Source organism: Bacillus rossius, chromosome 6 (assembly GCF_032445375.1).
Source record: "Bacillus rossius redtenbacheri isolate Brsri chromosome 6, Brsri_v3, whole genome shotgun sequence".
In the NCBI taxonomy this organism is placed as follows: domain Eukaryota; kingdom Metazoa; phylum Arthropoda; class Insecta; order Phasmatodea; family Bacillidae; genus Bacillus; species Bacillus rossius.
Window position 1 is genome coordinate 48,433,045 of NC_086334.1, and position 24,787 is coordinate 48,457,831.

The 24,787-nt window shown below is 35.5% G+C and overlaps 1 protein-coding gene across 4 annotated transcripts in view; it reads right to left on the bottom strand.

The window, feature by feature from the left end:
• The window catches only part of LOC134533159 (3',5'-cyclic-AMP phosphodiesterase-like), a 779,555-nt gene that overhangs the window by 198,949 nt on the left and 555,819 nt on the right, over positions 1–24,787 (bottom strand). For all 4 annotated transcript variants that reach the window (XM_063370518.1, XM_063370520.1, XM_063370519.1 and 1 more), the window contains 2 exons: positions 19,132–19,233; positions 16,976–17,040 (listed from right to left, as the gene is read on the bottom strand). In XM_063370518.1, coding sequence (XP_063226588.1) covers positions 16,976–17,040; positions 19,132–19,233 — 167 coding nt within the window. The remainder of the gene's footprint in view (positions 1–16,975; positions 17,041–19,131; positions 19,234–24,787) is intronic.

A 24,787-nucleotide genomic window follows, 5' to 3' on the forward strand; every position in this document is an offset into this window, starting at 1 on the left:
CTCAGTTTTGAGGAAAATTCAATGACAATACTTTGCAAGTGAATATTATTGCTTAAATTTAATAAACATTGCAAAGCAGTACCTATATTCACACTACGGAATGCCTTTGTTGACAATTTTTTAAATATTCGCACATGCGCAGAACACTGCAGCCATCAGACAGTCTGCTCGCGGCCAAGTAATTCGATGTCGTCGCCTCGTGACAGGTAATATTTTCTACACAAAATATAAAATTCGCTATTTTTTATTTTAACACCATATACATTCAATGTAACTATTTTACACTAATGTCTTATATATGCATTCGATAGATTTTGACGAGAGCTGGCGACTGAAACTCAAACTAACGTCGTAGCTTCTCCGAGTCGAAAGTTATACTAAATGGAAATCTCGAAACGCAGAAAAAAATGACCTCAAAATGGCGGACCTTCCCCCTCCACCGCGCGCGATGCGTCACAGTCCTCACTTCGCGTAACGAATTCTTTTATTCTTTAGCTATCCAGTGGTGTGATTAAAGTTTGGATGGAGATGATATAAATATAGCTGCAACACCAATCTGTATCCCCCGATTTTGTTATCATTCGTTTTTTTTTTTAATTGCCTCCCACTATGAAAGTAATTTTAAAGACGTATCCACGTCAAAATTTCTTCCGCAGATAATTACAATGATTCTAGAAGTACCTCCTCCGGACTGCGGCTACTCCTGGCGGGCTTCCCGCGGCGCCGAGGTGGGCCCATGGCGGCGGCCTCAGCGACTGTCAGGCCGCGCGATAAGGCCCTGCCTGCGCCGCTATTGGGGGCAAGCGAGCCCGTACACTCGTACACGCACAGATAACCCCGCGAGCTTCAGGCAAGTAGTGGCTCGCCGCACCTGACCCACACCGCTGCAAAGTACCGTTAACTTTACGGACTCGTCAACCAATAATTCACTACTAAAAACACACCGAGTTCTTTGTAATTTCCGGGGGGAAAAAAAATTGGTTGTCTGTAAAGTCGGTTTACGGTCGATAGTTTAACGTGACAACATCATAACAAAACATTGATGAAATGATTGCATATTTTTATGAATAAAATTAAATCATTTTTATTTTAATAATAAAAGAATAAATACTTGAAATTATACTAGTAAACAGATTTTTAAAATGCAAGAATAATTAACCTTTATTGCCGAAATGGTTGTAATAAGCAATGAAAACCCCATTAACTTTTCACTTCACTTTATAAACAGTCGACGAAACAGTTCAAGTGTATATGACTTGTAATTAATTTTAAAAACTGGCGTTAGCTATAAAGTTTAAATATAATTATGAACAAGTTTTCATATAAATAAACTGTTTAAATAATCAATTATATGAATCACCATAATTTTTTAGTCTATTGTAACATAACCTATTATTACTGCACTCGCCGACAGCGTAACGGAACACAACGTAACGGAACAATGAGCGTAACGGGACACAGCGTAACGGAACAATGTGCGTAACGGGACACTTTTTCGTGCGTGCAGCCGGCGTTCATCGATTTATTAGACGTTTTCACGTCAAAAAAACCCGTAAAAACTACGACGGTTTCCGTGTTCCGAGTCAAGTGTTGCGTAGTAAACAAGGTGAACACACACTTGGAATAAAGAGGTGCGATTTTGCTGTAGACCAAGAATATTCCAGAGTAATTATGTTTGATGAAAGTTAACTCAGCACCCGTCAATTTATGAAGATCCCTGGATCATCTGTAACCAGTGTTTTTGCAAACGTGTGGCGAAGCCTACTTGCTTCCGACCGCTTACTGTAGCTTCTCCGCGGCTTTGCGAACGTCAAGTACCTTCTGCGTAATTTACATTCAGGGGCCAGCCTCCTATAGTTAAGGATGTGTTTGGATGATAAGTGCGACGCTCGCTGGTGCTTCTAGCGCGATATCGCCTCTAAGCAAATGCCTCCGAACTTTCGCGCAGTCTTCTCGTCGTGCATATAACAACTATGGGATTTGAGCGGTGACGATAACAATTTTATGGCTACGAAATGAAGTTAAAATTTGTGATACAAGTCCCTTGACAGCTTTCAAGAATCTGTACCGGATGTTTCATTCCTAAAATATTACTCTGAAAACACGTGTAGTAGCCATTTTCACGCTTCTGAAAATACAGTTTATGAACGATATTCCCTCTCAGCGTATTCTTAAATGACACTACGTCGTTGTCTTAGACAATTATAAAATCGAGTAGTATGTTCTGAAGCTCTGCACACCGTATATGTACGCGGGAAGACGGGGGCCTTAACCGAGACCTGGCTAGCATCCTGCGTCGGTAATTTCTCGCTTGTCAATACACTACGAATCACCAAAGTTGCTTTGACTTCAGCTGTAGGCCTGTAACAGGTTTCTATCACGCACATGTGATAAGTTAGAAAGTTTAAATTTTCACATAACATTAAGCGCTTTTACCCAAAACTATTTTTTTTAAAATATTTCATCATTTGGAAGCACTCTATAACAAAATGCAAAAATTAGCCGATTTGTTTGTCTTATGTAGTAACTCATTATTTGTAGCATTTGAAGCAGAACATACTGTGAATTTTTGGGTCAAAATGAAGTAGAAGGTATTTGAATCTGTCAGTTTTAATTCTTTTTTTTTGTTAAGAAAACTGCTACATATAAAACACAAAATTTTATGTTCAAATACATAACATACAAAATGTAGCTATAACTGGTGACATTTGATTGTTATCAACCAATCTTAGACGAAGTAAAGGATTAAAATGAAATGTTTCATTTAGCTAATTTGTAACCCGTATGAAAATAGATTATTATTACCATAACAATTAGTAGTGTATTTGGAATAAAATATTTAATGCACAAGTGAATTCAATAGATAAAACAGGACATAAAAAAACTATGTAATTAAATTCTCCCGTCCAATAACAAACCAACAAAAACCATACCCGACGGGTTACAACAGCTAGTTTTTTTCAATGTTAACCCACAACAATAATAATTACTCTATTCAAATAAAAGTCTAAGTAATGAGCAAACCTTTATATAATATATTATGTTTTATAAGATATTTCATAAGAAAAATCTTTTGCTGACTGACAAATCATAGAACCTCACTGATAATCGGTATCCAGATTAATGGGCTTTAGTCCAAAATCTGTGGAAATCGCTGATGAACCATTGCATTTATATCACTGATATAATCTATAATAATTCAATGATTTTGACACAGCAGTATTTAGTGGTACAGTAAATAAGCAATAATTTTAATAAGTTTACTTAATTTGTGAAATACAGTACTTTTTTCCTTCAAATTTTATATGATAAGTACGGAAATCTCGTTGCGAGTTCTACTCGCCTAGTTTATTTCAAATACCTTGACGCTGACCCTACAAGCAAGAACACATACCTAATTTAGTATTTTTAATACAATCGCACAAGTTAAAGAAAGTATTCTTTGAAATATTAATTGAAAATTTTTACGATAAAGTTGTTAAATAACTCCAAATTTTGCACAAGATTATTAATAAAATTAAAAATATACCAAAAAAATAAAACCATATGAGATAATGCCATTTTTTCCCCCCAAACACAACTGTTTTCCAAAACAAGCATGATCACAGCAGGAAAGTTGTTTTTATTTGCCAGAAAACTACCAGTAGGTTTCGGGCGAAACTTCCGCCCAGCCAAGACGTAGTATTGTATAATGCACGCTGAAACCAGTGACTTTGAACCCTCTCAACATGTGACCTCGAACCGCTGGATGCTAGGATATACACTTTTGCGAGAGGAAAAGCCGACGACGTTATCTGTGATCGCAGCCTGAGCGTTCGGGGCATTTTTTTTTGTTATGGTGGCACTTAACCTTTTACTCTCCCCCCCCCTCACTTTTTTTATATTTTCTCTCTCGCTTTCGTTATCCTTTTCGAACGTGGGTCATGAACTATGGCGGCATTCACTAGTAGATGCCGCAGCCCATCCCCATTCGCCGGACGACCCCGAAGAAGATATTGCGTCCGCCGCTGCCTTTTTTTTTTTTGCGAAAACGGCACGTCGCGAGATAAAAAAAAAACGCGGTGTTTTATTTTTTGTCTAAGCTCATCTCTCCACCTTCCTGCCCTACGACCGTCCCATTCTCTTGTCAATGCTCTTTTCCTGTTTCCTCCCCGCAAAAAATAACAAAAAGAGAGAAAAAAAGGGGGAGGAGGAAACAATTTCCTGCAATCTGCGTTCACTGTGCTTCCCCAACCACTACTTCACAGTTCCCATTCCGAGAACCGCACTATATCTCACCTTTTTTAATACCCGTCGCTACTGCTGCTATTTTACGACGATTTACGGCGCGATAGAGAGGGAAACAAATAGAAAAAACCGCAGGGGGTTGGAGAGGGGGGTATATGATGTTTCGAACTTAGCAAAGAATGTTATATCTAAGGCCCCGACTGTCTTTTAAGTAATTATCCATGGATGGTAGACGTCGATGTTCTGACAGCGTTCGAACTGTTGAAAATGTTTTATTAACATATACGAAGGAAACTACATAACATAATTAAGCAGTTATATTCGTATATTCATGAAATATTTCGTAATTTTACAAATACAATGTTTATTTTAAACATGAACTCTCGAAAATCGTTTTGGATTACTAACAAAACCTACAAAACGCGTCGAGTCCACATACATTTCCTTCAAATTGACTATTTTCCCCGTTTACAACGGAACCCAGAGCTCAGAACTCGGGATACTACGTAGTTTCTAAGAAGATCCAGCTATCTGAAAGTACGAAAAATAAACACCACACTCTAAATGCCTGGATGCCTCGGCAAATATACATTATAAAGCCCTTTCCCATCCTTCCCAGCGGCCTTGCACTGTGGAGAGCGATTAGCGACCGATTGTGAAGTTCAACAAACCGACATTTTGGCTTCATCAGTTGGACACTTTTTTACCTCTACGTCGGGAGAGATTACTATTTGGTGTACTTTGTATCCACTGCTCATACAAGCATAGGAACCACAATGGAAAAAAAAACTAATTTCTCCTATTATGGTTTGAACAAATTCGTGCATTGTGAGGTCTGGCCTATTCGACTATCCTCGAATAATTCCACGGGTAATAATTTTCGTGTAGACTCCCGGTTGGCATAAAATTTTGTCACCAGATCCCGAAGAACTGAAAAAAATTCTGGGGTGGGACTTTCTCTCTCTTTCTCTCTATATCTCTATATCTCTATATCTCTATATCTCTATATCTCTCTATTTCTCTGCGTGCGTGTGCATGTGTGCAGGCGTGTGTCCAAGAGGGAATGTGGGACACTAACAACGCCTCTGCAACACTCCACTACCTCATCTCAAACCATTCATTATTCAGGGCGTCAGTAGAGAAAGTTGTGAACACCCTTACTCCCTTAACCAAAAGTGGGGCAAACAACTCTGCTAGACATCGGCGTGCATCCACGACTCAGCCAGAACTGTGCGTGTGCTATTTCCAGTAATTGTAATATGACATGTTAAAAATGTGTTTTGATTCAAGATCGAAAAGAAATGAATTAAAAAAATTAACATGAAAAATTAATATAATTTTTTTTTCATGCGTAAAATTTATAGCTAGAAATTATACCTGTACACGTGCAGGCTTTGCATAGCCTTGTTAAATGAAGTACTTAATAAAAAAATCGCTATAATTTTTGACGAAGTATGTTGTGTTCATTTTTACTGTTACAATTTAAAGTGACTTTTTTCAATCCAGAGTAAAACATAAAATAAAGTTAAACGTGAACGACTGTTAAATTACTGTCTAACCAACATAATGATTTGCCTTTCAAAATATTTAAAAATCAGTTAAATTCTGCAAACATTTTCGGTACTGACTGACGTGTTTTAAATGGTAAATCACTCTTTAGCTTTTCGTAAAACGAAATGCTTTTGATTGGCACAAAAAAAAATAATTTTTTATAATTTAAATTGTGTAATTAGTTTAAGATGAGATTAGCCAGTATTTTTTTTCAACCACAGATATCTGCTTAAAATTACTTCGTTAATTAAAAAAATTGGTTGTCTGTAAAGTCGGTTTACGAACGATAGTTTAACGTGACAACGTCATAACAAAACATTGATGAAATGATTGCATACTTTTATTAATAAAATTGAATCATTTTTATTGAATTATCACTATTTTTATTGATACAAAGAAGGAGTGAAATGAAATCTACATTTTAATTGGTAAATTTACTTCTATTTGCACTCATTAATTCAAATATGTTTATTACTTTAACGAAGAGATAATTTTAATTATAACTTTTATACATGTTTGCTATTTAACTTCTTCCAATCTGTGTTATTCTGTTAAGGATAGGACGATGATAGGAAAATTAGGAAAAGAATGGGAGTGTTTCAAGTTTAATGTGCCTCGAAAAAGTTAAATCGATGGTTGTTCCAATCGAGTGGAAGAGATAGATGCGGTGCAAGCGTAGAATGAGCGTAGCGGGACACAGCGTCTGGGACAATGTGCGTAACGGGACAATTAGTCATCCTTTTTAGTGCGTGCAGCCGGCGTTCATCGATTTATTAGACGTTGTAACGTCAAAAAGCAGGATAAGTTTGTGTCACGGAAGCAAAGTTTCTGTGTGAATTATAAGCTTGCAGGGGAAACAAGTATTCCTTTAAAAATATTCAACTTGTTTCTTATTAACAGCCTTCAGAAACACATTTAAATAAATAAATTACGACACTATGATGATCACTACTATAAATCATATATTTTTTAATATAAAATGGAAATTTTGCTTGTTTTTCAATGTGAAAATTGGTCCAGATATTGCAGTTTTTCAATTTCGTTCACCTCGTTAAGCATCGTAAAAAGTACAAACTTTGGTGAGGGAAGCCGAATTGGCCAAAGTAAATCAAAAAGCAATTAACTAAGACGTCAATTTCTCCTCTAAGAATTTTTTTGGGCGGAAACTATAATGAAGAAGAGTTCCCAAGAAACAATATTTTCTCCGCGAATCGACGGCGTCTTCCTTTTTACTACAGCTGCCACTACAACTTAAACGAAAAACCAATATTTAATTAGCGCCAATTCTTCTTTACTCTACCGTGGCCACTTCGTAGAAATACTGGACACACCCAAACGTAATGTCTATCGCCATACAAGTTATGATGGACAAACACAATCGCGTGACAAGTACTCCTCAAAACTTAAAGACACTGAGATAAGTTCTCGAATGAAGTAAACAAGGCGTTGCCTTCGGCTACGGTGGTATATGTTCCAAAATCTGGCTAGCCACGTAGGTAGGTATATGACATGAAAATGTAGTTTCACTAGTTCTTTTTTTTTTATCGATAAATCGTTTACCGCTATATTCGCCTTAAGAAAACAAATATGTATATAAATAATGAAAAAAAAATGAAAGCAACTAACCACTTAGAACAAACAGAATCACACATGAATGTAAAAAAATATTTTTTATTATTATATTATTGGTCCGTCCACTTGGTCCGATGGCTAGCATGTCTGGCTGGTGGGCTAAAGGACCTAGGTTCGATTCCCACACAGGGAGGGGATTTTTGTAACCTTCTCCCTGGGTTCAGCACTGGTTTTTTGGAATGTCCCTCCCACGCTTATCCCGCGGAATGCAGTGGCAAACCACCGCAGAATCATCCTGCCTTGGCAAGAGTATACACGGCAGGTCTGCTAGCTGTTGGCGAACAGCCTATGCCATTAAAAGACACCGAAGTTGGAAGTAGTGCGGGAACGATCCGTGAAAGTGAAGGGGTCCCCGTTGAGGTTTCTTCTAAGACCCCGGATAAGATTGGGCATGACTCCGATCGCTTAGAGCAGACTCTAATGGTTCCCTATCCCTTTGAAGAGTCGACGTTGTGAGCGACGTCGGTTACTAGCCTGGGCAACTAGGAGAGGTTGGACCAAGGGTTCACTGGGTGTTTTGAGGGGTGTCAGTGTGATTTGGGAGATCGGGGTGAGCGCCAGCAGTGCTGACAAGGTCAAAGGGCTAAGGACACAGCCAACTGTCTGGTCAGCTTAGTGAGGCAGGGGGCCGAGGTGGTGAATATGCTGGGTTGGGTAGCCCTAGCTTCTGGTCATAGCTGAATCTCTAACACCTTTCCCGATTCGCGTATACGGCGTTTACCGTATCCTCGCACATGGGGTCCCAGGCCGGTAGGGCTTATGCTAAGAGGGCTGGGTTAAAAAAAAACCAAACGGGGGAGCAATCTCTTATGCAGTATGTCTGTATATTTAAACCCTTAACACCGACTGACAGACGGACAACGTACAACTTAAACCGTTGAGTCGAAAAGCATGATTTTTTTTGCAAGTAAATAACTTATAAAACGTAGTTAAGCACTAAGAGATTTTTTTTAAAAATTAAATAAGGCAAATAGGGGATGAAAGTTTGTAAGAAAAAATAATTTAATTGAAACTTTCTTGTTGAGGGGGGGCCACAATGTTCGAACGTTAAGAAAATTCCGATCGCATGAGGGGAACCTGTAGAGGAGGAGAGTGCTTCAGCGGCGACGCCACACTAACGCATGCACTAGCGGTCGAATGGGAAGACGGCAAAAAGGGGAGGGGGGATATATTTATTTTATTTTATTAAAAGTGTCAAAAATGTATTTATTCGTGTGGAAAAGAGTGATTGATTTGGCAAGTATGATTTATTTTTACGTGAATATTGTGATTTAAAATGTAAATATGTTTTTCTATCTATACATAATAGGCAAAAATTTTCACTTGTCACACGAGTTATCAACGCACACACTTTTTTTTTTTAATTTTATGATGAAGAAATTTTGTGAATATACCCTTCAAAATAATAAAATATAATATTATTATTTTTGAAAATAATTCTCCTAAGGGGGTTTCAAAGGGAGGGTGTGTGTATAGTTAATAATTGTGTTTTGTTTTAAAATCCTCATGGCAACGAATGTTGCATTGTAAATATTTCCCTAGCCTCTATGGCAATGACTATTGCATTGTTGATGCATTCTTCGCCTCCGTTAAACTTTTGCGGGGGCGTCAAAGATGGAAAAATTCATTTTTTTAAGCTTACTTAATAATACTTAATAACTTCCTTACATAAATACATAATATTAGTTCAATTTCAAGTGCCAAAAATTTCAGAAATACTATGCAGCGAAATAACAACCTAAAACCTGCTATCAAAATCACTAAAAAAAAAGGTTAAAAATTTACAAGTTAACGAATGCCTTTAATATGATTAACGAAACTCTGAGTACTATCAAGAAAGTTACAGGTACCAATAATTATGCTCTCAAAATTTAACAACCCAAAATATGGCCAAGTTGTGCAGCTATCAGGCTTATATGCCTAACATTATCATTCTCAACTCGCTGTAATGTAAAAATAAAACTTGCTGGAACGTGTATAAATAATTTTTTACACGGTGCCGTTTTTGACACTAGGCGCTGGCTTCTAAGATCCCTTCCCCAGAGAGAAATACTTCCCATTAAAGCATCTAGCGTTGAACCGTTCAGACGGTAAGAGGTTTAGTGGAGACGGAAATTCCGAGTGAGATGGCATCATAGGATAATGTACTAAGAGCCCTATGGGGCTTTTTGCTCAAGCTCTTCGAAGCTCAATTTTGTGATCACGTGACAAAAAAATAGGGAGCGAGTCTTTCAGTACTCGCCGGAGATGTGCAACACCTAACCTCGGTAATGGGAAAATTCATATGTTCTAATGTGACTTGATGTAAGCTTTTGGACATACGTCATTGCTAAGCACATGTATGTCTGTAGAAGAAAACTAAAAAAAAAACTCAAATGACAAAAAAACATAAACTAAGCAAAAAATTGCTATTGACAACAGCAATTTTTTGCTTAAGGTTGTGCCTCCCTTTTCAGGTCATGATTTTATATTTATAATAATCACTGATCAAATTCTATACTTTTTGAATAGTTTAACTTTCACGAAATGAAAAATATATATAGCGCATACTTTTTGCATAATTAGCTGCTAAAGTTACATTTTTAACGTTTTTGGGTTGTACAAATAAGTAGAATTTAATTTATTACAGAACTGAAACTTTTTAGGTTTAACTACAATGCCACTGGCTACTTCATAATATGGTTTGCATTTCTATTACAAAAACTCATTTCGAGTTTCTTGGCTGTCAAAATCATAACACATTTGAGAATTTTGAAATGCCAGGTAAAATTAATTAATATTTTCTGAAATAAATTCAAACTATTTCTTGAAGTAGCCAGTGGTATTGCAGTTAAACATAAAAAGTTTCAGTTATACAATAAATTAAATTATTCTTATTTGTACAACCCAAAAATGTTAAAAATGTAACTTTTGCAGCTAATTATGCAAAAAGTAAGAACTGTATATATTTTTCATTTCGTGAAAGTTAAACAATTGAATAAGTCTATCAGTTTATCTGTAATCACTGTAAATATAAAATCTTGACCCGAAATGGGAGACACCCCCTTTTTTTGTGTTTTTTTGTCATTTTTCTTTAGTTTTCTTCTACAGACATACATGTGCTTAGCAATGGCGCATGTACAAAACCTTACATAAAGTCATGCACTCCTATTGCACAAATCCTTCAAATATAATATGTTCTAATGTGGCAAATGCACTTTTAATACGAAACTCGGATACGAAATTTAATGTAAAATTCTTTAAAATAATGCAGAGCGGGATAAATATATTCTCAAACTGTATTTTCAAATACATTTCTATGCGCGAATCGCACGTAGTTTCCGCATACGCCGCTAGAATTCGTTGCCGGAGCAGCTACGTATTCCGTGTTTTCGCAGAGCTCACCTTTTCATTGATGGCGGGTCCGCGTCTGGCGCTATTAACTCGTATATAGTCATTTTTTTGTGATAATCACGGAACGTACCAATAGTGTTGGTGTGCCAAATGAAACTTTCTAATAGCGAAACTATCCTGGAATACATTCTGTACACTTTATAGTTATAACCAGAAAAAAATTACTTAAAAAGTACTTGAGTAAATTACAAAACGCATCACTTGAAACATTAGTTCCCTACGTCCTTCGGTACCTCGCGAACCACCAACTTTAAGCCAGGGACCTCTCTGAGAAATGTAATCCAATTCTTCGGCGAATTTTTGTTCCGTCGCCCAACGATTTCTTTCAAAAAAGGGCGAAATGATGGGATGTTTGCTCGAATAAATATACAAAGTATCAGCACTAAAAACGCCTTTATTTTTATCCAGACACTGCTGTGTAAAACATTATTCAAACGAATATTTGTGAGTTTGCGTTTCGAATTTTTAAATGAATTCCCAGGTAAAAATTTTTTTCTTTAATTTACGGGGCGTTTTTCTAGTATATGGTAAAACTAACACACACACCATCGAGTAGGGAGAGAAACCGCTTCTTAGTATTATAAAATAAAGCATGAATTTTTTGTAAGTCCTTTGAATAATGGTCATCCAATATCTGCTTACTAAATAAACGAAAATTCATACAATTCAGCCACGCCAAAAAAAGCTAAAACTTAACTCCTGTAGTAACGCACCGATCACTAGTAACGGACTGTGTTTAATATATATCCTTTTTAAGTTAAAATAAACTTTACGCGTTTGGTTGGTCCATTTACATCTTAACTGTTAAACCCAAAAATCGTTATATTTTTGGTCATATTGCACGCAAGCACATACATTTGAACTTGCTTAACTATGTGTGTTATTACAAAAATTGTGTTCCTATGAAGATATCTATTACTCATTTTAACCTTTTAAGCGTTTGTTTTGGATAGTTAAAATGTAAAGCTTATTTTAAAAGCTTTATACATGTACGGGACGATTATTTTAATTGAAATTATATATTTTTCAAAATATTAATATAATTTGGTTGTCACAGTTACAGTTTTAAAAAAGTAAATATATTAATCATATATGTTGCTCTCTGCAATATATGTTACCCATTTACTTTGATAACTACGTACTACAACTTTCAAGAATATTATTTTGATTATTTTCTTCAAATATATTCTACATGTTAGTACAACACAAATTGTTGTAAGCCATTTGAAGGATAAAATGTCAATTCATCTTTAGCTGTGCACATTTTAAATAAATTCTACTGTCTTGTGTTTCAGTAATATTAATTTTAATAACCCCAATTCTTTTTGGCCATTTAGTAATGTTTACAAGGTCGGTTATGCAAAAGAGCAGTAATATTGATGATGTACTTAAAGAAACCATAACTACAAGAAAACCAAAAAGTTAGAAGTTATGTAAATGTTTTTCCATTGAGAAAATAGGTTGCCTATGTTTAAAGTTTAAATAAAACTTTCGTTTGCAATACACGTGATAAATTAAACTCTGTTTTGCTGATAAAAATTTATTATAATCTGGCTGTTGATAATTTATATTGTGGGTACTGGTTATTTTAAATGACATAAAAGAATAAAAAGGCATCGTTCTTGAACTAAAATATAGCGTGCCTACACCCATATTAATTACTTAACGCAAACATAAAAGTAATTGCCTGCCTTATTCTTTTATTAAATTTTTCGCCATTACGTAGACAATTTAACACGATCTTTTAAAGTATTGGTAAAAGTCTATTATAAACCGTATGTATGAAATCATGTTCCATTTAGTATATGTTTTATCTTGCATTGACGTATGACAGTTTGCATCTTGTATAAACGGATTATTCCCTTTACAATAGGCATCGGCAGATTAGCAACCTCAAAGATCGGTCTGTATTTGTGTTTAATTATTTGAATAGTCAATATTGATAATTATCTAGCATTACTATCAACATTTTGAGAGGCAGACGAATAATTATTTTTAAATCAGTAGTAAACTATGACATTGGTTGATATAATAATGTCAATTCGGCAAAGGTTACAGTGGTGTAGAGTCTTAGGATGTCGGGAACTTGAACTGTATCTAGACAAACTGTTGCCTAAAGTTTTTGGTTCAAGCCAAAAATGTGTTAGGTACCAGAAATCGGTGGTGTAGCAGGAAAATATATGTTTGCATAGTCCGGACGTTTTGGGAAATATGGCAAGGTTAACCATTGAGTCCGTTGATATCAATAAAATTAACAGTGTCCCTTTAAAAGGGATTTGAGAGACTCAAGTAACGTGAGTTTTACTATGTAATAATGACAGGCTTTGGAATACGTTTCTATAAGTGGTCACTGCAGACCTACATATTTCGGGCTTTTATTCATTGCAGATTTTAGTAGCGAGCACACAGAAGTAGTCTTACGTTAAAAAATTTAATTAAAAGTGTAAATTTGGTACTTTTGACCAGCGACACATAAAAAAAGGAATGGTAAAACATTATTAGTGTTATTAGTTATTTCACAGTTGCATGTATTCAACGGTTTGCTAAAAGTCGTTAGACTCACGTCTGTGTCAACTTCTAAATGCGGCTAAATAACGCTCAATGAGACGCAAGATATTAAGCAGGGTTACAAAAAATCTTCATTAGTACACAAACCACGTATTGTAAAATTTTGCTCCGTTTTCTAGGTGTCCAAGTTTTCACAAAGGAAAGTATGAAATCGGCTGCACAAAGAGATCTTGACAACAAAAGCTAACTTTTCGTTTGCGAGTATCAAACTTTATTAATTCTGGATGACCGAACGTGACTCGAAAGGACAAAATAAAATAACTAGGTGCATAAAGATGATATAGTTACATCTAAGCTTCAAATGTTCCGGCCAAAAGTTTAAATGAAAATTAAAACATTGTTCGGAAAAACTTAATTAAGTAAAGATAAACAGACACCGAAAGTTTTTGTTCGTAGGTAAGAACAGTTGAATTGTGGGTTCTATCCGAAACATTTGAACGGTAGCAGTAATTAAAATGAAGCACAGTGGGATCAAAAAAAATATGATATTTAAAACTATATTTTACTTATAGCACCTAATGTATCAATAATGATAATAATGATAAGGTGCAAATAATGATAGTTTGAAGAAGATTAAATAATTACAAAATTAGCAAAAAAAAAGTTTTTTTAGCTATATTACTTTCGTGTGTAATTGATGTGTTTTAAAAAACTTTTTAATAAAAAAGTTTTAATTCATTCAATTATGCCGCCTGAACTGGCGAAAATATAGATCAATGTTGTTTTAAACAATCGGATGTGATTTACTATGGCAATAGGGCATGACTTTCAGCCTGGTGCAACAGGAAAATCCAAAACTGCTTTAAAGAAGGTGAAGTTGGTGCAGTGTAACAAAATAGTAAAATAGTATAATCATTTCGTATGTCCTTATTGTTGTTAAACGATCAATATGGATTTATGTAAGGTTGAATGTTAACATCATTCGTGAAAATTAAGTTGGGGTGAAATTAATCGAAAATAACGAAAATGTATTTTCTGTGTGCACGAATGTTCTGTATGTTGTATAACTACAATATGCCACTATTTATACGCTTCTAATGCAGAGATGAATGTAAAATATATTCTCGAATATTGTTATTTAACCTTAAAAACTTAAATAAACTAAAATATATTTTCTGCATCTGTGTACATTTTGGTGTCTCATTAAATCTATAAAATTTTGAGAAGTTGTTTATCAAGGATTGGCCACGATCATTGCATTTTAATATAAAAGGTTTGGATGTTATCCATTGAATTCTCTTTATATGAAGTCCCCAAAACATTAAACATGTAGCCTTGGAAGCTTGGTATGTAATAAGTCTTATTTATTTTGTCTTGTGAAATTTGTTATACTTTGAAATTCAACCCATTAAACGTAACTCAACCTGTTTTACACAATTAATTATATACAAATGACCTGAAACGGAATTCATCCTATTTAGTAGAAAATAAGACTACCGATACATCAACATCAAGACAGTACGTAAAATTTTTGGAATAATGAAATCACTATTATTAAGCCACCTAAAGTTACTTGGACCAGAATTAACGGGTCTAATGCAACCTATATTTTAACATACGACAATAACAAATAGGTGTAACGCTTCACAGTAAAAAAAAAATAAAATAAAAAGGTTAACAATTGTTAACATTTGCAGTTTCAAAAATTTGCTTATTTTTCACTGAGAAATTTTTTACTTGTTATTAATTGCAATATCTTTTTATCAGTATTCATAATGCAAGTGATAAACGTAAGATTTTTGCGTATATTGCGTGTATTCTTGTTTTCTTTTCTTAACATTTCGGGCCAATAAAGTGACGATGATTGAAAATCCCTGTTCTTCCTTCAATTTGCTTGTTATATAGCCTTTGCATTCTTGCTGACCATTCTATACATTTTAGATACAACATATTCTCTGAAAGGTTCTTGTAATAGGGGAGACGAAAACAATTTTATGGACATACGTCATAACTGGTTTACACTGGATATCATAGAAAAACCCCATGACTGGACATCATTCATAGACACGGAGAACTGATATCAAATCTTATTCCTAGAAAACACAGAGTTTCTTGAAAGGATGTTAGTCAGAAAAACTATAATTACTCTACATCGGAAAACAGTGTGCTGTTGCTATACGGCCAGTTAACTTTGACATCGGCTAATATTGGCTGGCTCTATGTATTTATTTATACATTTTTGTTGCACCATCTTTAGGTTTAAATATTACATGAAGTGTACACCAGCAATGACTTGGTCGATGACTTTCTTTTAAATAAAATGTATCACTTACCACAAAATAATGAATATGTAATTAATGTCCGGACGTGTAACTACACTTACCAATTCCGTTGCAAAAAGCAGAAAGAGTATTTTTATTAATCCAATAATGTTTTAGTTAAATTAAAGCGGGTATGCTGCCAAGTTGCCAACTTTTCTCAAACTAATTTAACTATTTCCCACGAACGAAGGTACTTCTCGGACGGGGAACCTTATCAACATTTCTGTCTGACAGTTGAAAATTAATTGTTCCCTTACTTCGGAGACAAATACTGGCAAAGGCAGAATTACAATAGCCCGTAGCCTTCGTCCGTCGTCCTTTTTTCCGTCAACGCCACGCATCCAGCCAAGCCATTCACAACAAGACTTCATCCGTCCGTCAGAATATTTTCCCAAATATGTGCTGCCAACAATCCATGTTTCTCTCTCGAAGATTAATGCAGATGCTGTATACTATTCATGCCGTGTTTATGTACGTATTGTATTAGCATTTTGGGGGCACAAGTTTCAAGAACCGCAATGTTGTAATACAAAATCTGAACGACCTATAATAACACCACAGGCCTGTGTTCTGGTAACAGTTGACTATCGCGGTAAAAACCCATGGATATAATCCATCCGTCCGTCCGTCTGTCTGTCGAAAGATAGATCTTGCCAAGCTTTTGACGGGCGGACGGATACAAAATTTTTCGGGCCATCCTATTGGCCGCAGGTCACGTGAGCCTTTGAATATATATACTGTATAAAGTCGCCAGCCCAGGTTAAAATTTATAATACCGTTTGAGGTAGTTGGTTAATTCACCGCCGCAATCGCCACCATCTCTAGGACATCGACTTGTGGTGGTCCCTAGCTGAAAAGTGTCGAACTCTTCAAACACCCCTTCCCCACCCTCCCTCAAACATGCGTTGTCCTCCACCCACCCTCTACCCCACCTCTCAACACTACAGTTTTGTGACGCACAAACTCCCGTTGAATGACCTTGAGCTGTAGTGAATGTTTGGTTGGGGGTGCGGGGAATAACAGCGGGCGACAGTGCTGCGCTCTAACGTGTAAATAACAACCTAAGACGATACAGGGCGTTACGGCAGCGCACTGCAGCGGTGAAGTTCCCAAGCTGCTCATCATACGCTCCTGAAAAACGTAGAGTAAATCCTATCCACTCGCGACTTCTATACATTATGTATATTCAAAGCGTGAGCGAAGGACGGACAGACGTTCGGAGGCGACGGACCATTGCAATTCCACCCCATGCGTTCGGTTCGTCCAGTAGCTTTTTTTAGTGGAATAACTGGTGTCGTGGAACGGCAGCTCATGCCGCACGCGGAGCGCGTCGCAGTACCCACCTCCAGGCGTCAGGTTGCGGGGTTGCGGCGTGGCACCCCCCGCCGCCCCGGACGACCTCCGAGACCTGCAACAACACGCACAAACAAGCCTTCCCACGCTGCCAGACTTACAGTTCACCGACACACAAAAAAAATACACATATAAAATTGGTTGTCTGTAAAGTCCTTTTACGGACGATAGTTTAACGTGACAACGTCATAACAAAACATTGATGAAATGATTGCATACTTTTATGAATGAAATTAAATAGTTTTTATTGAATTATCACTATTTTGTATGGATACAAAGAAGGAGTGAAATGAAATCTACAATTTAATTGATAAATTTACTTTTATTTGCACTGATTAATTCAAATATGTTTATTACTTTAACGAAGGGATTATTTTAACTATAACTTTTATACATGTTTGCTATTTAACTTCTTCCAATCTGTGTTATCTGTAAAGGATAGGACGATGATAGGAAAAGCAGGAAACGAATGGGAGTGTTTCAAGTTTAATGTGCCTAGAAAAAGTCAAATCGATGGTTGTTCCAATCGAGTGGAAGAGAGATAGATGCGGCGCAAGCGTACAATGAGCGTAACGGGACACAGCGAAACGGGACAGCGTAACGGGACACAGTGTAACGGGACAATGAGTCATCCTTTTTCGTGCGTGCAGCCAGCGTTCATCGATTTATTAGACGTTGTCACGTCAAAATGGCGCTTAGCATGTGAGGCTACCCTTAACAGAATGCGAATAATCACGTGCGCCAGCCATGTCGGCTCTTTTCATGTGACACATCTAAGTAAACGAGACTTTGTTTACACACAAAAAAAAAATTACTTATTTTGAAAACTCACGCCAATTTAAATAAAACAACCTGATTTTCTAAAGTATAATTTCTATCCTATCTATGGAATAAAGAGGAAAGATCTTGTTCAATTTATATCTGTAAGTACATCACATCTGTGACAACTGAGTACATGACAACAATAGATGAATGTTTGCATATCGAACATAATATATAACATTGTGAACAAGTTATAGATTACAATTAAGTTTGACAAATAATGTTTGGAGTTTTATGAGTTATGACGCACCAAAAACACCACGAGGGCAACCACGTTATTTGACTAGACGAATGTATTTAATATTCATCCTTTATTAGACTGTTATAAAATATTTGACGGAATCAGAAAATCTGTATCGTGAACAGCGTTAACGGAAATGGCGTGCTTTTCCTTCTCAACGAATTATTAAAATAACATATGAAACATGGGAGATTAGAGAGATTATAAAGGAACTATAAAAATGATAATATGTCACGTATAAATTAAATTATCTGTAAAAAACATTTGCTGTTTTATTTTTAAAAAATAATGATCGCCCAATTCTACAAGGTCCCTGAAAGGGAGCCCCTGCATCAACACGGTATGTGGTGAATAGCTCTAGGGTACATGATCGTCCAAGTAAAGATTGCAACGAAAATAAGATATTTACATAACTTTGTTTTACTAAAAAACTGTTTTTCGAATACACAAATTCTCAACATATTTCAATACATCATAAGATTTCCATGAGATACATGAATATTTATTTGCTTTTAATTTAAACTTTCAGATTTTTTAAATTTTAAACTTTTTTAGGTACTAGGAGAAAAAAGTTTAAGTTCCACACTTTATGTCAGTATATTCTTACATAGGAAAAAAAGCAATACAGTAGAACCTTTATTAAACGGGGTAGTTATGGGGGGGGGGGGAGGTCAGAAAGGATAAGCGAAAAATCACAGATAATCGAATTCAGATTATACAATAAAGCAAAATTTCGTAAGGGCAATTCCAGTCCGTTTCTTTGTCAGTTGTTTTTCTACTTGTAATACACAGTTTTTAGTTCTACTCCTTTCTTGTCCCTTCCCTAATGAATTACACTTCACGGGCTTGATTTCCCTCTCCCCATCCCCCCCAAAAATGTAATTTTTAATTGAGAACCCGGTTAACCGGGCCAAGAAGGATAATCGAGGTTCTACTGTATTCCGATGATAATACGAGCTATGAGTGTTGTAAATTCTACCGAGCCTCAAGGGACATTTCCAAAGTTTTAACTCTGTACCTCCCTTGCCACAGATATTCCCAACAGGTATTCAGTGGACGCGAGAAGGCGCGGGTCGCACTTACTTGCCGGTGGGCACGTTCGTGAGGTTGAGGAAGTTGTTGCGGACGCTGCGCAGGCTGGCCAGGATCTGCGCGAACGGCGTGACGATGAGGTCCTCGCCATGGCTGCAACGAGACAACAACGAAGACCCGCTCAGAGCACCGGTCACTCGACACTCCGAGGTGCAAGCACGTGGCACCCCAGCGGGATCCCACACAAGTCACCAAGTCACAACCTAGAACGTTCAGAACTCGGAAATATTGACTAAACCGCATAACTTGAAACTATCATTATCTATGAATTATCACAACTTAAGATACTCACAACTACTTAGAAACTCAACACTACTTAGAAACTCAACACTACTTAGAAACTCAACACTACTTAGATACTCAACACTACTTAGATACTCAACACTACTTAGATACTCAACACTACTTAGATACTCAACACTACTTAGATACTCAACACTACTTAGATACTCAACACTACTTAGATACTCAACACTACTTAGATACTCAACACTACTTAGATACTCAACACTACTTAGATACTCAACACTACTTAGATACTCAACACTACTTAGATACTCAACACTACTTAGATACTCAACACTACTTAGAAACTCAACATTACTTAGAAACTCAACACAACTTAGAAACTCAACACAACTTAGAAACTCAACACAACTTAGAAACTCACAACTACTTAGAAACTCACAACTACTTAGAAACTCACAACTACTTAGATACTCACAACTACTTAGAAACTCAACACAACTTAGAAAATCACAACTACTTAGAAACTCACAACTAATTAGAAACTCACAATTACTTAGAAACTCAAAACTTCTTAGAAACTTACAACTAATTATAAACTCACAACTAGAAACTTCTTTGTTTTGTGTTTCTAATTTAGAAGATAGCACCACACTCCATCTATAAGGTGGGCACGTGTAAAGTAATACTTAACGATAGTCATTCCTATTACACATATTTTTTAACTTGGGTACATTCGAAACAAAATTAAGGTTTTTGTGTCAACCGAAATAAACAGACTTGAATTGATTAAATAAATTTGTTAATTAAACTAATTCTGAGTTAATTCAAAACATATATTGAGTAATGGTTTTTACTTTTTAATATAATGGCCAGAAATGTTACGCCAAACTCTTATTTTGGTTATGCTGGAAAACTGGGCGCTTTTGGTCCCATAATGGGATGCAGGTATTAATGCACATGACGTGTATGAGTTTCCTAAGAAATCCTACTACCTGGTGTTTTCCACAATAAAATAACTAAGGTTTTCACCCTATCAGAATTAAAACTAGAATCCGAATAATTAGAGGCTCCAACTTACAGTATCTAAAAAATAAAATAATCAAAATAATATTAATTATAACTAAAATATTAATTATTGTGTATTTTGAAAAAAAAATTCTAACGATTCGTTTCAAAATTAATAATAGGTATTAATAATAATTGATTGAATAACGGAAAATAATTATTTTTTATTAGAATCTTAAGTTTTTTTTTAGAAATATATGCTTATGAGGTTGGTACTTTTCTGCATATCGTCATTAATTGCACTAAAAAAACTAAACAAATTATGGCTTGCGCACATTTCAATTAACACTTCATTAGAACAAGCAGCTTCATATTTAAGATGAAAGAAACATGTAGCAAAGTTTTAAAGAATTTAGACTAGCTGGAACACACTATAAACGTATAAATCACATGCAAAGTTGCTAGATGGTTGTCCAGAAATCATCCAAAATTAACAACAGTAAATTGCTCCCAGACACTATAAACATATCTGAATTAAATTAAACTCGGTTTGTACACATTTAGATGGAAGAGTAAAGAAGAAGTACACTTTTGAAATAAAATTCTTAAAAATAAAACTTAAATATTTCACCTTTGTTTTATAAACAAAGAGTCCCCCAAACCTATAATTTGAAGCCCGTTGAGATTAGAAAATATTTTTGCTTTTGAAAACTTCCTTCACGTTGTGTTGTGCGATATAGCTGCATAAAGCATTTAAAGATACATAGTTTAAATATACGTTTAATAGACTGTTTACAAAAGTAAATTTTTCAGCACAAAGAAAATATTTTGATAGCGTATTTTGATTGTGCTTTATCAGGAACATCTCATGTTTCACACATAGTTTACAAAAATATTATTCTAAAACTTTAGTTATAGAAGGGTTTTACAACTCTCTCATTTTCGTTGCAGTAATTAGTTCGACTATGGATTTAAATAGTATATAGAAACACATTATAGCAAAAAATGACCAAATAATTAAGTTGGAATATCAACAAAAAAAAAAGCGATATCTCTCCAACACCATAACAGGAGGCCACCGCTAAGAGTAGGATACGTCAACAAAGAATGAAGCAATTAACATAAGAAGGAGACAGAGAGATAGAGACAGAGAGAGATAGAGACAGAGAGAGATAGAGACAGAGAGAGAAAGAGAGACAGAGAGAGAAAGAGAGACAGAGAGAGAAAGAGAAAGAGACAGACAGAGAAAGAGACAGACAGAGAAAGAGACAGACAGAGAAAGAGACGGACAGAGACAGATAGAGAGAGATTTGCAGCCAGTAAACCAGGCAGCCAAAAAAATTATTTCCCATAGAGCACACAAAATTTTAAATAATAATTTTAGAAATTTACATTAATTAACTGAAATATCCTCATAAAAATATTCATACTTTTTTATACATATGCAAAATATTTAACAAGTCTTTTGTGAGACTTTTTTCCAGTGCTAATGGCATAATAATCACCTATTTCAGATAAAGAATATTTTAGCAGAACTTTCAAAACTTTTCTTTACTGTTATACATTTCCACATCAAAAGTACTTTAAAAAAAAGATGCTAATTAGAACTAACAACACTTCATTACAAGAATTTTTTTCCCAAGTATTGTTTTCTGATGGACACAACCCAGGCAGATGTATATAGTTGTATGGGAACATAAAAAGACAGCCTAATTAACTACATGCAGAAGTATGGGAAAGAGGGAAGCCAGTTTGCATTTGGTCTATTCTCTCCAAGCTCTCGTGCCTCTGTCTGTCTTTGTTTGGTGACCATTCTTCGAATGCTACAACCGATAATTAAAATCGGAGACGATGAATACTCCACAGAAAACGCAATGAAAATTTCCAATCATTTTCCTGAATAGCTGTCGTGCTGTGTCATTTTCAATTACAAAAAAAAATAACATTTAAAGTTTGAAAATACTTCTTTATTGATGAAACCATTAGACTGCAATGTTTGACAAATTGGTAAATTGAATAAGAATTATTCTGAAACATTGTCACGGACAAAAGTGAAGTAATATTTTCAACAAAAAAATAAAGTGATGCTAATGATAAAAATAATGTAAGTCCATTCCATAATATAACTGCTAAAGAATTATTAGATAAACAAGAAAATTAGGACCCTAGAAAGCGAGAATTTAAATAAGAATACTTATACCTAATTCAAGCTCTTATTGTTTGCTGCAATAAGTATATACTGCCAATAAGTTACGTGTCAGTGATTACAACTTAATAATAACGAATGCCTATTTGTTTAAATATGATATACTATGACCTATTAATATTTTTCCTTTAAAATATTTTACTAAATATAAATCGATATGTTAATATGTAAATGATTATTTATATTTAGTTCTGAATTATTGAAGTTAATAACATTACTTCGGTATGTTTTAAGAGTTAAATTTTTTACTATAAATGTTCGCGTTTATAAATTGATCAAACACAATATTTTTACAGTTAATAACAAGAAAATTCCCCAGAAATTAAATTCTATCAATGTGTATAAATCACAGCTTTAAAGGTTGTTTGCTCTGCACTATTCTACTTTTAAGAAGTACCTACTGCTTTAGCGTATGTTACAATTACTTTTACAGTATAATACACCCTCGAGTGCATAACGAAAACCTACCAAAGCTATCGCATCTCGTCAAGAAATTCCAAACAATGGAAGCAACAATTTTCTAGGATATACATTTCCACCTTCAGCGCATTAAGAAAGCTTCTTATTTTTATGGGGTCAGAACTACGCTGACGTGTGTGAATAGCGTAAAAGCAGTGTAAGTGCTCGCGGCACACTGCGTGAAGGGGAATCACAGTGCGAACACCGCTCGTAGGAGACAAACACCCCAAACTGTTCTTAATCTCGCTGCTGCGAAAATGAGGGTCAGACGTTGCCCAAAAGCCTTGGGTATAAGTCAAATTCAATGCACAGACTTTTTTTCGTTGCCCTTAAACTTCGGGGAACGACGCACAAAAAAAATATGTGAGAAATATTCCAAATCCTTATATAGGCTGCGAAAATTATTTTAAGTCCAACTTTCACGTTTGAAGTTTGCTTCTCTCCCCCCCCCCCCCTTAATAGTAGGGTGGCTTCCACAGAGATTTAATGCAATCTAGCCCATGGACACTTTCGAATGAGGGATGGGACTCCATTTTCCTGGGACGAGTTTGAATTACGAGCGAAAGTTCGTTATAGAATAATGAGCATGATACATTAAGGTCACGCAAAATAAGAGAATTTATTTTAAATGATTATTAAAACTAGAACAAACATTTCACAGTTGTTTTAACGCTTGTGTGATTATTGATACCCATATTGACGACTGCAGTTCACAATGCTGTCTCTCAAGTACCAAGTCAAAATTTCTCAGAGTTAAAAATTACTAAATTGTTTGGCAAAACTATAACTGTATAAATCCTAATGACAGAAGTGTGATTAAAATCTTGAAAATACATAGATTAGAAGACTCATATATATTGAGTACTGCTAAACAAATGTTAAAAACACATCAGCATGGAATAAGAGTTTAACTTATAAAAATATTATTTTCGGCTACTATCCAGATAAGAAAGAGGGCAAACGTTCGTTTTAATTTTACTTCAATTACTGGCAAAATTATAACTCAAAGGCACTCCTTTCATTTTTAACTTCTTTGGAAACGAAACAACATTAGCAACAAATCATTTGTTACTTGAATATTATAATGGACAAGTCCTTATCTAATGGTTTTTAAGAACTAAATTGCTAATTTTATGTCAGTCCCAGCATGTGCTGAAAGCATGAAATCACGTGGTGTACAGTTTTAGACAAATAGTTCGTATGTATCTTCATCTTGAAACTATTTTTAAGAATATCATTGATAAATCATTAAATATCATGTTCGTCCAAATCCCTTAAAAAAAATTCAGGTTTCTATGGTTTTGGGGAAACTTTTTTATACCGATTTAATAATATATTTCCATATTTTTAACATCAAAAATGACAAACTTCCATAAAAACTTTCATCTCATATTTAACCCCCTTAGGGAAATAATTTACAAAAAAATAATCTCCTATTTGTCATCTACGTTACATAAGAAACTGCTTTGCAAAATTTCTCGCTTCTAGACACGCCGGTTTAAGCTGGGCGCTGTCTGTCATTTAGTTGAACGTGTAAATGTTTGCCTGCACAAGTGCAGCGGAGGGCCGTGATTGGCGGACGGGAGAGCCAACCGGGCGAGCCGCAGACACGGCCCCTGGGATGCTGCCGGCACTTTGTGACCGCGGCTGCTGAATGGACACGTCGCCATGGAGACCGGCCGCGCGCGCTGGACATCACGAAGCGGCGTCCACGGCGTTTTCTCGCCG